This window comes from Penicillium coprophilum, assembly GCF_028826855.1.
Source record: "Penicillium coprophilum strain IBT 35676 chromosome Unknown utg000006l_segment0_segment0, whole genome shotgun sequence".
Classification (NCBI taxonomy): domain Eukaryota; kingdom Fungi; phylum Ascomycota; class Eurotiomycetes; order Eurotiales; family Aspergillaceae; genus Penicillium; species Penicillium coprophilum.
In genome coordinates this window covers 2,498,739-2,511,005 of record NW_026622725.1, presented here as the reverse complement: position 1 = coordinate 2,511,005, position 12,267 = coordinate 2,498,739, and the positions used below count along the sequence as shown (strand labels likewise).

The 12,267-nt window shown below is 52.3% G+C and overlaps 6 protein-coding genes across 6 annotated transcripts; 4 read left to right on the top strand and 2 right to left on the bottom strand.

Moving 5' to 3' along the window:
• Positions 1 to 301: 301 nt before the first annotated feature.
• N7500_009919 (putative transcriptional regulator) lies at positions 302 to 1,616 on the top strand (the record flags this gene model as incomplete). Its single annotated transcript, XM_056681057.1, has 2 exons — positions 302 to 556; positions 642 to 1,616. The coding sequence occupies 2 exons, from the start codon at positions 302 to 304 to the stop codon at positions 1,614 to 1,616; spliced, it is 1,230 nt and encodes a 409-aa protein (XP_056528439.1).
• A 135-nt stretch (positions 1,617 to 1,751) lies between these two features.
• N7500_009918 (uncharacterized protein) lies at positions 1,752 to 2,167 on the bottom strand (the record flags this gene model as incomplete). Its single annotated transcript, XM_056681056.1, has 3 exons — positions 1,752 to 1,838; positions 1,888 to 1,924; positions 2,022 to 2,167. 3 exons carry the CDS (start codon positions 2,165 to 2,167, stop codon positions 1,752 to 1,754), a joined length of 270 nt encoding a protein of 89 aa, XP_056528438.1.
• Positions 2,168 to 2,386: 219 nt separating this feature from the next.
• Positions 2,387 to 4,984, top strand: N7500_009917 (putative AP-1 adaptor complex subunit beta; the record flags this gene model as incomplete). Its single annotated transcript, XM_056681055.1, has 7 exons — positions 2,387 to 2,463; positions 2,538 to 2,558; positions 2,635 to 2,766; positions 2,829 to 3,466; positions 3,518 to 4,086; positions 4,141 to 4,502; positions 4,555 to 4,984. The coding sequence occupies 7 exons, from the start codon at positions 2,387 to 2,389 to the stop codon at positions 4,982 to 4,984; spliced, it is 2,229 nt and encodes a 742-aa protein (XP_056528437.1).
• A 795-nt stretch (positions 4,985 to 5,779) lies between these two features.
• Positions 5,780 to 6,969, top strand: N7500_009916 (NAD(P)-dependent alcohol dehydrogenase; the record flags this gene model as incomplete). Its single annotated transcript, XM_056681054.1, has 2 exons — positions 5,780 to 5,956; positions 6,070 to 6,969. The coding sequence occupies 2 exons, from the start codon at positions 5,780 to 5,782 to the stop codon at positions 6,967 to 6,969; spliced, it is 1,077 nt and encodes a 358-aa protein (XP_056528436.1).
• A 267-nt stretch (positions 6,970 to 7,236) lies between these two features.
• On the top strand, positions 7,237 to 8,917 carry N7500_009915 (threonine synthase THR4; the record flags this gene model as incomplete). The annotated part of the gene is made up of 2 exons (XM_056681053.1): positions 7,237 to 7,290; positions 7,349 to 8,917. The coding sequence occupies 2 exons, from the start codon at positions 7,237 to 7,239 to the stop codon at positions 8,915 to 8,917; spliced, it is 1,623 nt and encodes a 540-aa protein (XP_056528435.1).
• An 840-nt stretch (positions 8,918 to 9,757) lies between these two features.
• cspA (putative cell surface protein) lies at positions 9,758 to 12,003 on the bottom strand (the record flags this gene model as incomplete). The annotated part of the gene is made up of 2 exons (XM_056681052.1): positions 9,758 to 11,076; positions 11,139 to 12,003. 2 exons carry the CDS (start codon positions 12,001 to 12,003, stop codon positions 9,758 to 9,760), a joined length of 2,184 nt encoding a protein of 727 aa, XP_056528434.1.
• Between the last annotated feature and the right edge of the window lie 264 nt (positions 12,004 to 12,267).

Below are 12,267 nucleotides of genomic sequence, written 5' to 3'. Positions count from 1 at the left end.
ATCAATGAGCTTTGATCCTGTCCAATATCCAGAAGTTGAGGTTTCAGAGTAAGAGGTGCAAATGACATAGTGAATGTGACGCCGATCAATCTCGTTCCCGCTTTGTCATCCGTTCCGGCGCGCTCAACTCAGACGCGCTCAGGTTCGCAGTTTGACTGCAATACATCAACATCTTTCCTCCAATACTTTGCTCTTCTGGTCCTTATTTCCATATCTATATATGATCCGAGCAGCTAAATCATTGATGCCAACTCACCCTTTTACCATTAACACTTTTCAATCGCCCTAAGGCAATATCAATATGCCGCCGAAGTATACAATGTCCGACTCTGACTCTGAAGCTGAGGGTGAGGTGCCCAGCGCCCCCTCCGACCAGGTCCTTGAGAAGGGCCTTCGCGACCAAGTGGCTGCAATCTTCAAGTCAGGGAATATGGAGGAATTGACCGTGAAGCGCGTACGACTTGCGGTGGAAGCTACACTAGGTCTCACGGCGGGATACTTCAAGACTACAGGCGATTGGAAGGCGCGGAGTGAGAATATAATCAAAGAAGAGGTGGTGGGTCTCTCTCTGCCTTTACAGTGCTCCTTCGGTAGCTTCAAAGCAGCTTCAGGAAAAAACACTGATCGTGATACTTTTACAGGAACTACAAGATCAGGCGATACAAAATCCACAATCCCAAGCCTCTCCTCTTCCAAAGCCCAAGCCTGCTGCCCCTGCAAAGCGAGCAAAGTCCGCGACCGCGCCAAATTCTAGGAAGCGCCAGAAGACTATGACGCCGATGTCCGATGAAGAAGCTGAGCTATCAGCTCCGTCAGACGAGAGTGACGAGGTCACAAAGCCTAAGGGTCGATCCAAAGCGCCAGTGAAGCAGTCGCCAATGAAGAAGCCCTCAATACAGAAACCCAAGAAAGACATGCCAGACGCTTCTGAATTATCCGGTAATGAGAGTGACGATGATGTCACAAAGTCGAAGAAACGATCGAAAGCGCCAGTGAAACAGTCGGCATTGAAGAAGTCGCCAGTGAAGAAGGGATCCGCACGAAAGCCTCCCACGAACGAAGCATCAGATGCTTCCGATGTTCCCGATGACATTTCGAATGCCGCTGGACCAGTCAGAGATACGAAAGATAATTCTGAAAGCGAGATGTCGGTGGTGCTTGACGAAGAGCCTCAGCCTAAGGCGCCTCGCAAGCGACAGAAAAGTGCCGTGGGAAATGCAGCCAAAACGAAGAAAGCCCCCAAAGCCAAAGATGGGGATATCAGCCCGGACCAAGCTGAAATCAAACGACTGCAAGGATGGCTCATCAAGTGTGGGATCCGTAAGCTATGGGGTAAAGAGCTGGCGCCGTATGATACCCCGAAGGCCAAAATCAAGCATCTGAAAGGGATGCTGGAGGATGCTGGCATGACTGGCCGGCCATCTCAAGAGAAGGCAAACCAGATCCGTGAAGAACGGGAGCTAAAAGCGGATCTAGAGCAGATCCAGCAAGGCGCAAAGCAATGGGGAGCTAAGAGTGATGAGGAGAATGACGATGATTCAAAGCCTCGGCGTAGACAGAATCGGGGGCGACAGTCGCTTGCGTTCTTAGAGAGCGAGGGCGAAGAGACTGATTGATAGATACAATCACATAGGGCTCGTAATAAAGCAGTTCGTCGAACCAGCGGCTGGGCTGCCGGGAAATTGCATTTTGCGTCTTTGTATTTCATACTCCAGACTTCATGTCCAAATATATGGCAATCCGGGTCAGCATCATCGCCCAGCTTTCGGTCCACTCATACGCTGGGCAGTCAAGCTGAAAATAGCAACAGAAGAGATGAAGAGGACAAGGTTGTAGAACTAGACTTGTTAGCACTATCAATTCCACTGAAGTGGTCCAATGACATACAGCCTTTCGCGAGTACTCGTTCTCCTCCGCCTCCGTCCTGGCCTCCACAAAGAGGCGTCGCAAGTTAGGGAGGTTAGCCTGCAGATGTGTTAGTCTTGGCAGTTTGACAGTTTTGGCAGATGTAGAATAAATACCATAAATTCAGCGATGGTCTGAATTGAAGGGTAAAATCAAGGAGAGAGTTGATGACCGTAAAGCGGGAGAGGAGAGTCCAGAAGCCACCATTTGTGGACAACTTTTGATCGTCCGAAACACCCTTTCTCTCTCTCCTCGCCCCCATTCTTCCTCCAGATCTCCCCAACCCAGATCGTTGATTTACTTTCTGGATTTGCGAACAAAGTGACGAACAATCTCGACAAATTCCATCCCCCGATCTCGCGCGACCGCGAAGCTCCCTATCCCCCGCAGTCGCCCAACGCTACTCCATTCTCACTCCCATCCCCGATATCTCTAGGCGGAGGCACGACCTAGTCGTTGCTGAAGCTTATACATCCTCGCCATGGCGATGAACAAAATTCGCGGCGCCTTTACGGTGCCTCGGAAAGGAGAGACGTTTGAATTGCGAGCTGGACTTGTGTATGCGGCCCCCTCCACCATGCGTTGGTTACCTCGCCTTAGCGAATGACGAATGGTATTAACTATTGTTACAGCTCCCAGTATGCCTATGAACGGTATGTACAGCAATGAAGCCTTCAGTCCGGGCTGGTAATGTATGATGAAGACGTGGTATAGCTGACAATATAACAGGAAGGAATCCATTCAAAAGACAATTATGGCCATGACCTTAGGAAAGGATGTTTCGGCCCTGTTCCCAGATGTTCTGAAAAACATTGCTACAGCCGACCTTGAGCAGAAGAAATTGGTCTACCTCTATCTCATGTGGGTACCACAGTACAACTAAAGGTGACTACGTATGCTAATCAGTCGAATCTCACCTTCAGGAACTACGCCAAGTCGCACCCTGATCTATGTATTCTCGCCGTGAATACCTTCGTACAAGACTCGGAAGACCCCAACCCACTGATTCGGGCGCTGGCAATCCGCACAATGGGTTGTATTCGGGTGGAGAAGATGGTGGACTACATGGAAGAACCGCTGCGCAAGACTCTCCGAGACGAGTCACCGTATGTACGCAAGACCGCTGCAATCTGTGTGGCCAAGCTTTTCGATCTGAACCCGACAATGGCCATCGAGAACGGATTCTTGGAGACGCTCCAGGAGATGATTGGAGACCCAAACCCCATGGTTGTCGCCAATTCGGTGACTGCACTCCAGGAGATTCATCATACAGCACCGGAGACGCAGGCTCTACAGATTACTACCAACTCGCTACGGAAGATGCTGATGGCTTTGAACGAGTGCACGGAATGGGGGCGTGTCACCATTCTCTCAACTTTGGCAGAGTACAAGACTTCCGACGTGAAGGAGTCGGAGCACATTTGCGAAAGAGTCGCTCCTCAGTTCCAGCATGTCAATGCCGGTGTGGTTCTTGCGGCAGTCAAGGCTGTGTTCCTACACATGAAAAATGTCAGCCCTGAGTTGTCCAAGACTTACCTAAAGAAGATGGCTCCGCCATTAGGTATGCGCCATCGCTGCTCTCATTACACTTGTTTTTGCTAATGTCATATAGTTACATTGGTTTCGTCAGCCCCCGAAGTGCAATATGTTGCATTAAGAAATATCGACCTTCTGCTGCAGAAGGAGCCTGACATTCTCAACAAAGAACTTCGTGTCTTCTTCTGCAAATACAACGACCCACCATATGTCAAATTCCAGAAACTTGAGATCATGGTGCGCATAGCGAACGACCGCAATGTGGACCAGCTTCTCGCTGAACTGAAGGAGTATGCCCTTGAAGTCGACATGGACTTTGTCCGCCGAGCTGTCAAGGCAATCGGTCAAGTTGCCATCAAGATTGAGAGCGCCAGCGAGCGGTGCGTTAACACGTTGTTGGATCTTATCAACACCAAGGTGAACTACGTCGTTCAGGAAGCGATCGTTGTCATCAAGGACATTTTCCGGAAATACCCCGGCTATGAAGGTATAATCCCTACTTTATGCCAGTGCATTGATGAGTTGGATGAGCCCAATGCTAGAGCGGCACTCATCTGGATCGTTGGAGAGTATGCCGAGAAGATTAGCAACGCCGGTGATATCTTGGGTGGCTTTGTGGATGGTTTCAACGAAGAATTCTCTTCGGTTTGTTCTTCCCTCCTGGTATATGCTACGATCTTGACTAACCTCTATATCTAGACCCAATTGCAAATCCTCACAGCTGTGGTCAAACTCTTCCTTAAGCGGCCCGAGAAGGCACAGGGCTTGGTGCAGCGGGTCCTCCAGGCTGCGACATCCGAGAACGATAACCCAGATGTCCGGGACCGAGCATATATCTACTGGCGTCTTCTGTCCAACACCAGCGATCCAAACGCAACAAAGAACATTGTGCTCTCAGACAAGCCCCCCATTGTCACCACCATCCACTCACTGCCACCAGCACTTCTCGACCAACTCCTTTCCGAACTGTCTACTCTTTCTTCCGTCTACCACAAGCCCCCCGAGCAGTTTGTCGGTCACGGCCGATTCGGTGCCGACGCCGTCATGCGCGCTGCTATCGAGTACGTATTCAATGTCCATTGTTCCTTGACCATGTTGCTGACGAATCCACAGGGAGCAAATCCAAAACGCGCGCGAGAACCCACTGGCCGCGGCTGCTGCCGCTGCCGCTGGCGGCACCACAGCCCCTGCACAGGCGCAAAACAACGTCGAGAACCTGCTGGACATCGATTTCGACGGCGGTGCTCCTGCCTCCGCACAAACCGAGCCCTCCGGCGGCATGTCCGGCCTGGAGGGTCTGGCTGGTACTCCCGTACGGGTAGCATCCCCTGCAGCTGGTGCCCCGACAACCCAAGCAAGCAACAACCTAGATGATCTCTTAGGAGTGTTCGGAGACTCCGGAGCCGCTCAACCCTCGTCGAGCGCTGGTGGCAGTGCCGATCTCATGAACGGATTCTCTGGTCTGGATCTCTCCGGCAATGCGGGCCCCTCTCAAAACAACCAGTCCAAGAAATCCAACGACGACATTTTGTCGCTCTTCTAGAGCAGTGGCATTGATGGTATATCCAAGTGCGTCTAGCCGACCTTACCGGCCAATGTTATATCCAGGTGTTTTTCGCAAGCGAGGATCTGAACTGACCGAGATAGATTGGTGTTTTTTTCTTTTACTTGTTTAATTTTGCTTGCATTTCTACCTAAACGGACTTCAAAAGGCCTGTACATTTCCGCCTCGAATATCATTTTCCCTTATTGTGATATTTTTGGACTTGGATTAGGCATATCTTGGCGATGCAGCCAAGCTTTGTAGTGTAAAACCTGAGAGACATCTACAGCCACACTACACGTTTTTATACACGGCCTTTCAACATTCATTGAAGAGATGCAAATAGACTTGCGCTATAAATTGGCTCATGCAAGCCACAGCTCCACAGAAATAAAAGCAAAGCATATATATATATGTACTCCGTATATACCGAGGCAATGATCAGACAACTAAATATGCCATCTAAATAAGTATATCGTGGCTCAATCAAGCTGTATCACCAAAGCAGAGCCTGTCAAAATTAGGAATGGATGTAGATGCTAAGATATCAGCGAACAAACTGTCTCTGAGTTTATAGGCCTACAAGTTAAACCGCACATTTTCTAGGCTCTTACAAGTCCGAATCTTCAAACGGATCCATCGAAGAAGCCTGCTTACCAATTATGTATCCATCGACCGAAGTTTCCAGTGTGCAAAGCCGAGTGGGACTTCGGACGTGGCCCGCTTCCAAGAGATATAAATGGGGCAGACCCTCGGGAAAGATGTGTACAGTGAACATTTCTCCCAAATCACAACATGGCGCAACCAGACTACAAATTCGAAGGCTGGATGGGTCTCGACCCTAGCGCCGGCGAGGGTAACATGGTATGGCAAGAATTTCAGCCGAAGGAGTGGGAGGAGACCGACGTTGATATCAAAATCTCTCACTGCGGCATCTGTGGTTCTGATTTACACACTCTCCGGAGTGGCTGGGTATGTCCCTCGTTTGTATTAGCGAGATCTCATCTCGGTATGGGAAAACTCGCCGATATACAACCTTCAACATCCCCATAGAAAGAAAGGGGAAAAATTAACATTCGCCACAGAGACCCACCACCTACCCCTGCTGTGTAGGCCACGAAATCGTCGGTACAGCCGTGCGCGTGGGCAGCAAGGTATCCGACATCCAAATCGGCGACCGTGTTGGAGTTGGCGCCCAGAGCGAGTCCTGCCTCGGCCGCCTAGGCGACTGCGAAGAATGCGCATCCGGTATGGAGAACTACTGCAGCAAGAAGGTCGTCGGCACGTACAACAGCATCCACTACGACGGCAGTAAGTCGTACGGCGGTTATGCGCGGTACAACCGAGTGCCTGGCCACTTTGCCATCAAGATCCCCGATGCTATCTCGTCGGCCGATGCTGCCCCTATGCTGTGCGGCGGTGCCACTCTGTACAGCCCGCTCAAGCACAATGGCTGTGGTCCTGGCAAGCGCGTTGGAATTATTGGCGTTGGAGGCCTGGGTCACTTTGGCTTGCTGTTTGCTAAGGCCATGGGGGCTGATCGGGTTGTTGCTATCTCACGGAAGATGGCTAAGAAGGAGGATTCGCTGAAGATGGGAGCAGATCTTTATATTGCCACTGATGATGAGACTGACTGGGCTACGGTTCATGCTCGGTCTTTGGATTTGATTGTTTCCACTGTGTCGTCTACTAAGATGCCTTTTAACGATTACCTGGGCCTTTTGAAGACTGGTGGATCTTTTGTACAGGTCGGTCTTCCTGAGGATGGTGGACTGTTTGCTCCTGTTCGAAGCTTGATGCGCCGCATCAAGCTGCAGAGCTCCCTCGTTGGTAGCCCCAGTGAGATCCGGGAGATGTTCCAACTTGTTGCCGAAAAGGGAATTCGCCCTTGGGTGGAGGAAATCCCGATGAAGGATGCGAACAAGGCGATTGTGGATATGGAGGATGGCAAGGCCCGTTACAGATACGTGCTAGTCAACGAGTAATTATGAGCAAAGCCGTGTAATTAGATGATTAGAACGAGATTTGAATATAGAGATGAGCCCATGAAGAACGATTGAAGATTGAAGATAAAACACCTGGGCACTGTATAGATGTCAGCCAATGAAATCATGCACGTGAAGGCCGTTCTCGGAGGCACTAGTCCATTTTGGGACACTCATATTTCCCCCGCGGTGGGATGAATCATTCCGCCTCTCTTCTTCTCTACTGCGGGTTCAAGGAATTTCTTTGAGTCAATTGACTTTCTAACCATGTCTCCTACACTCTCACAACAATACCTAAGTACTCGTGGGGCTGAGTCCGGAGTGAGTCGAAAAATAACTATTCAGTGCAAACACGTTACTAACCAATCTGTCTCTCTAGAGATCCTTTGAAGATGTTGTTCTTCAAGGCCTGGCCTCGGATGGAGGTCTCTTCATCCCTGAGGAGATGCCTAGACTCCCTCAGTCGTGGGAGACCGAATGGCGGGATCTGAGCTTCGAGGATTTGGCGCTTGAAATCATGTCGCTCTATATCTCTACGGATGAGATTCCCCGAGAAGATCTTAAGAATATTATCTATAAGTCATACTCGACTTTCCGTCATCCCGAGCGCACTCCTTCCGTCCTTCTCGAAAAGAACCTCTATTTGCTAGAGCTATTCCACGGCCCGACTTTTGCGTTCAAGGATGTTGCGCTCAGCTTCCTCGGAAACCTGTTCGAGTATTTCCTTGTTCGAAAGAACGCTGGAAAGACCGGGAAGGACAGACACCACCTGACCGTCGTCGGTGCCACTAGCGGCGACACTGGCTCAGCGGCTATCTATGGACTTCGCGGCAAGAAAGATGTCTCGGTGTTTATTCTGTTCCCCGATGGCGGCCGAGTCTCACCGATCCAAGAAAAGCAAATGACGACTATCTTGGACCCTAATGTTCACAACCTCACTGTTGCGGGCTCTTTCGATCACTGCCAGGATATCGTCAAGGCGCTCTTCGCTGATGAAGACCTCAACTCCACCCACAACATCGCCGCGGTCAACAGTATCAACATGGCCAGAATCTTGGCCCAGATTACCTACTTCTTCTACTCCTACTTCTCTCTCACTAAGACCGCTTCCTTCTCCAAGGATTCCAAGGTACGAGTGGTCGTACCGTCCGGTAACTTCGGCGATATCCTTGCTGGTTGGTTCGCCCAGCAGATGGGTCTTCCCATCGAGAAACTGGTGATTGCCACCAACGCCAACGACATTCTCGACCGCTTCTTCCGCAGCGGTGGCCACTACACCAAGAAGGCACTCGATGCCCCCTCCGACCACGGTGTAAAGGAAACTCACAGTCCAGCCATGGACATTCTCGTTAGCAGCAACTTCGAGCGTCTCCTCTGGTTCCTTTCCTACCAAACAGCCAACGGTAGCGAAGCCGAGCGCCGCAAGCACGCCTGCGAAAGTGTCAGCGGGTGGCTGAACCAGCTCAAGACAGAGGGCGGCTTCCAAGTCCCCAGCGCCGTTCTCGAGGCCGCCAAGGTTGATTTCGAGAGTGAGCGTGTTAGCAACGAGGAGACTATTGCTATGATCCGTGATATTTACCAGACCTCCTTCCCCAAGGGTCTTGGTCCCGGCTCCGCCAAGAGCTCCAAGACCGGTGGCTATATCCTTGACCCTCACACTGCTGTTGGAGTTGCTGCCACGCGCCGCTCTTTGGCACGTAACCCTGATGCTGTCCATATCTCTCTGTCCACTGCCCATCCGGCTAAGTTTGCTGGTGCTGTGGACCTTGCTCTGCGTTCAGAGGATGGTTACGACTTCACTGAGATCTTGCCCCAAGAGTTCATTGGTCTGGAGCAGCGTGAGAGCCGAGTCACCCCCCGTCGGCGCGAGTGCTGGGTGGGAAGGTGTGAAGGAGATTGTCAAGGCGGAGCTCGAGCAGGAGCTGCAGGGTTTGCGGTAGATTTGTAACCCGGCAAGAGGAACAAAACGTGTCACGGGTTGAACTCGAGAGGTTCAACTGGTGGAGGGTGGATTGTGTGCAAGCTGAGAAAAAACTTGATGTAGTATAGAAGGGTTTTGAACCTTGGGGTTTACTATGTTCTCTCTTCTACCTAAATAAGTGTCTGTTTTTGTTATTACATACATAGTCAATATCAAAAGTTCAAATATAGACCATGCAAATGAATCAAGTGAGTATAGCACAAGTATGCAAACCGGTCAGGACTAGTGAATAAGAGAATCAAATTTACGAATAATAAGACTCTTGTGTATCGGGCGTAGTCGTTGCTTTCGAAGCTTTCTAGACTTAGGGCTAATGTTAGTTGCTGTGAGAGATAAAAACCAGAACTACAGATTTGGGAATATCGAGTGTACTAACGAGCAAGGAAAAGGAGTTAGATGTGTCCAACTACGAAGTCCTTGAGGAATTTTTTTAAAAACAAGATAAATTGACTTTTGATTCAATGCGAATGCTATCTAAGACGAGTAAGATCTTAAAAGATACAATGAGTCAAAAAATCCAAGCAATAAAGACACTATATTACTATTAGTATGTTTGAATCAACTCAGGCAAAACAAAAAGAAATCTCGAAATGACCAAGCGACCGTTCTTCTTCAATCCTCCAACCTTGTTAGTGAAGGGCAGGAGGAGAAATTCCAAGCAGAGCAAAGGCCAGGCAATCACACAAACATTAAAGGTACCATGAGGCCTCTCTGATCCGCACCACTGAAGACCAGAGAGGTCAGGAACCGAGAGGAATCCAGATCTCAATGAAGAGATGGATGGGTTGTCGATGGGTCTCATCTGATTTACAGAAGAGCCATGATAGCAACAACACCGGCAAGGAGGCCAGCAGCGGGCTTGACGCTGGAGGCAGCACCGGTGAAGTCGTTGGAAGAGGGAGAGACACCGTGCTCCTCGGGGGTGGAGGGCACCTCGGGGGTGGAGGGGTTGGCAGAGGGCTGGGACTCGTTGGGGATAGCGGGCTGGGAGTGACCGGGGACAGCGGGCTTGGTCTCAGCGGGGTGGCCCTCAGCAGGCTTGGAGGCAGCGGGAACACCGGGTTTGGACTCAGCAGGGTGACCCTCAGCAGGCTGGGAGTGACCGGGGACGGCGGGCTGGGTCGCGGCAGGGACACCAGGCTTAGACTCAGCAGGGACGGCAGGCTTGGTCTCGCCAGGGACAGCGGGCTGAGTCTCAGCAGGGACACCGGGCTTGGACTCAGCAGGGACAGCAGGCTTGGTCTCGCCAGGAACAGCGGGCTGAGTCTCGGCAGGGACACCAGGCTTGGACTCAGCAGGGACAGCAGGCTTGGTCTCGCCAGGAACAGCGGGCTGAGTCTCGGCAGGGACACCAGGCTTGGACTCAGCAGGGACAGCAGGCTTGGTCTCGCCAGGGACAGCGGGCTGAGTCTCGGCAGGGACACCAGGCTTGGACTCAGCAGGGACGGCAGGCTTGGTCTCGCCAGGGACAGCGGGCTGAGTCTCGGCAGGGACACCAGGCTTGGACTCAGCAGGGACGGCAGGCTTGGTCTCGCCAGGGACAGCGGGCTGAGTCTCGGCAGGGACACCAGGCTTGGACTCAGCAGGGACGGCAGGCTTGGTCTCGCCAGGAACAGCGGGCTGAGTCTCGGCAGGGACACCAGGCTTGGTCTCGGCAGGGACAGCGGGCTGAGTCTCGGCAGGGACACCAGGCTTGGTCTCAGCAGGGTGGCTCTCAACGGGGACGACGGGCTTGGTCTCAACGGGCTTGGTCTCAGCGGGGACGACAGGCTTGGTCTCAACGGGCTTGGTCTCAGCGGGGACGACAGGCTTGGTCTCAACGGGCTTGGTCTCAGCGGGGACGACAGGCTTGGTCTCGGCGGGCTTGGTCTCGACAGGGTAGCTCTCAGCGGGCTTAGAGTGACCGGGCTTCTGGGGAACAACGACATCTCCGGTTGGCTTCAGAACGGGAGCAGTAGGGCCTGCGGTGGGGCCTTCAGTGGCTGGCTGAGTAGCATTGTAGAAGGTCAAAGGCTTCTCGTTCTCGCACAGGGTGCAGACAGTAGTCTTAGTGATAGTGATAGTGCTTGTTCCAGTGACGGGAACGGTCCAGGTCTTAGAGCCGGAGGTGATGGTAGACGAGGTGACTGAGGTATTGTTAGAACGTGCGGTTTAAGTGGTACGACTTTTTAGAAATTCTAGGGCTTACCAGGGCAGGTAGTGGTCACGTAAGTGAGCGTCTTGGTGGTGCCAGGCTTCACAGGAACGTGAGGCTTAGTGGTGGGCTCATAAATCGCAGTGGTGTTGTGCACCGGGATAGTAGTGTGCTCAGCCACGGGGGTGGTCGAGGTGGTGCATGGAGTGGTGGTGTTACCGTGCACCGGGATGCTGGTAGTGTGCTCAGGCACCGGGGTAGTGGTGTGCTCGTGCACCGGGGTGGTCGAGGTGGTGCATGGAGTGGTGGTGTTACCGTGCACCGGAATGCTGGTAGTGTGCTCAGGCACCGGGGTAGTGGTGTGCTCGTGCACCGGGGTGGTCGAGGTGGTGCATGGAGTGGTGGTGTTACCGTGCACCGGAATGCTGGTAGTATGCTCAGGCACCGGGGTAGTGGTGTGCTCGTGCACCGGGGTGGTCGAGGTAGTGCATGGGGTAGTGGGAGTATGCTCATGCCCCGGAGTAGTGGTGGTGTGCTCATGCACCGGGTGGGTGGTGGTGTGCTCATGCGCCGGGTGGGTGGTAGTGTGCTCATGCACCGGGTGGGTGGTGGTGTGCTCATGCACCGGGTGGGTGGTGGTATGCTCGTGCACCGGGGTGGTCGAGGTGGTGCACGGGGTGGTCCACGACTCACTAGACTCGGTGGACTTGCTCCAGGAGTCGTGAGTCGAGACATGCTCGGCGGTCGAGACATGCTCGGCCGGCTTAGACCAGCTCTCGCCCCAGCCCTCAGCCTGGCCAGGGGCAGCGACAGCAGCAGAGCTCTGAGCAGCGGGACGAACGAACTGCTCGCCACGAGCCTGCATGATCCCAGCAAATGCCGGGCTGGCAAGCGCCAGAAGAGCAACGGAGTTGATCATTTCGAGAGATCAAAGTCTTAACAAACAGACTTGAGATAACGAGTGAAGAGTTGATAATAAAAATTTTGAATGATGGACAGACATGAACGATCTTATATGTCCTTTTGAGAAGACTGGTTCCAAGTCATGACGGACATAGTTGCCACGGTCGTGTCCAGGACAAAAAGGTAGACCTGATTCACAATGTGACCATATGAGCCCGAATGCAGGTACTAGGTTAGCTGACCGATGAATGAAAAGGCACAGATGCAAGGCCATTGGACA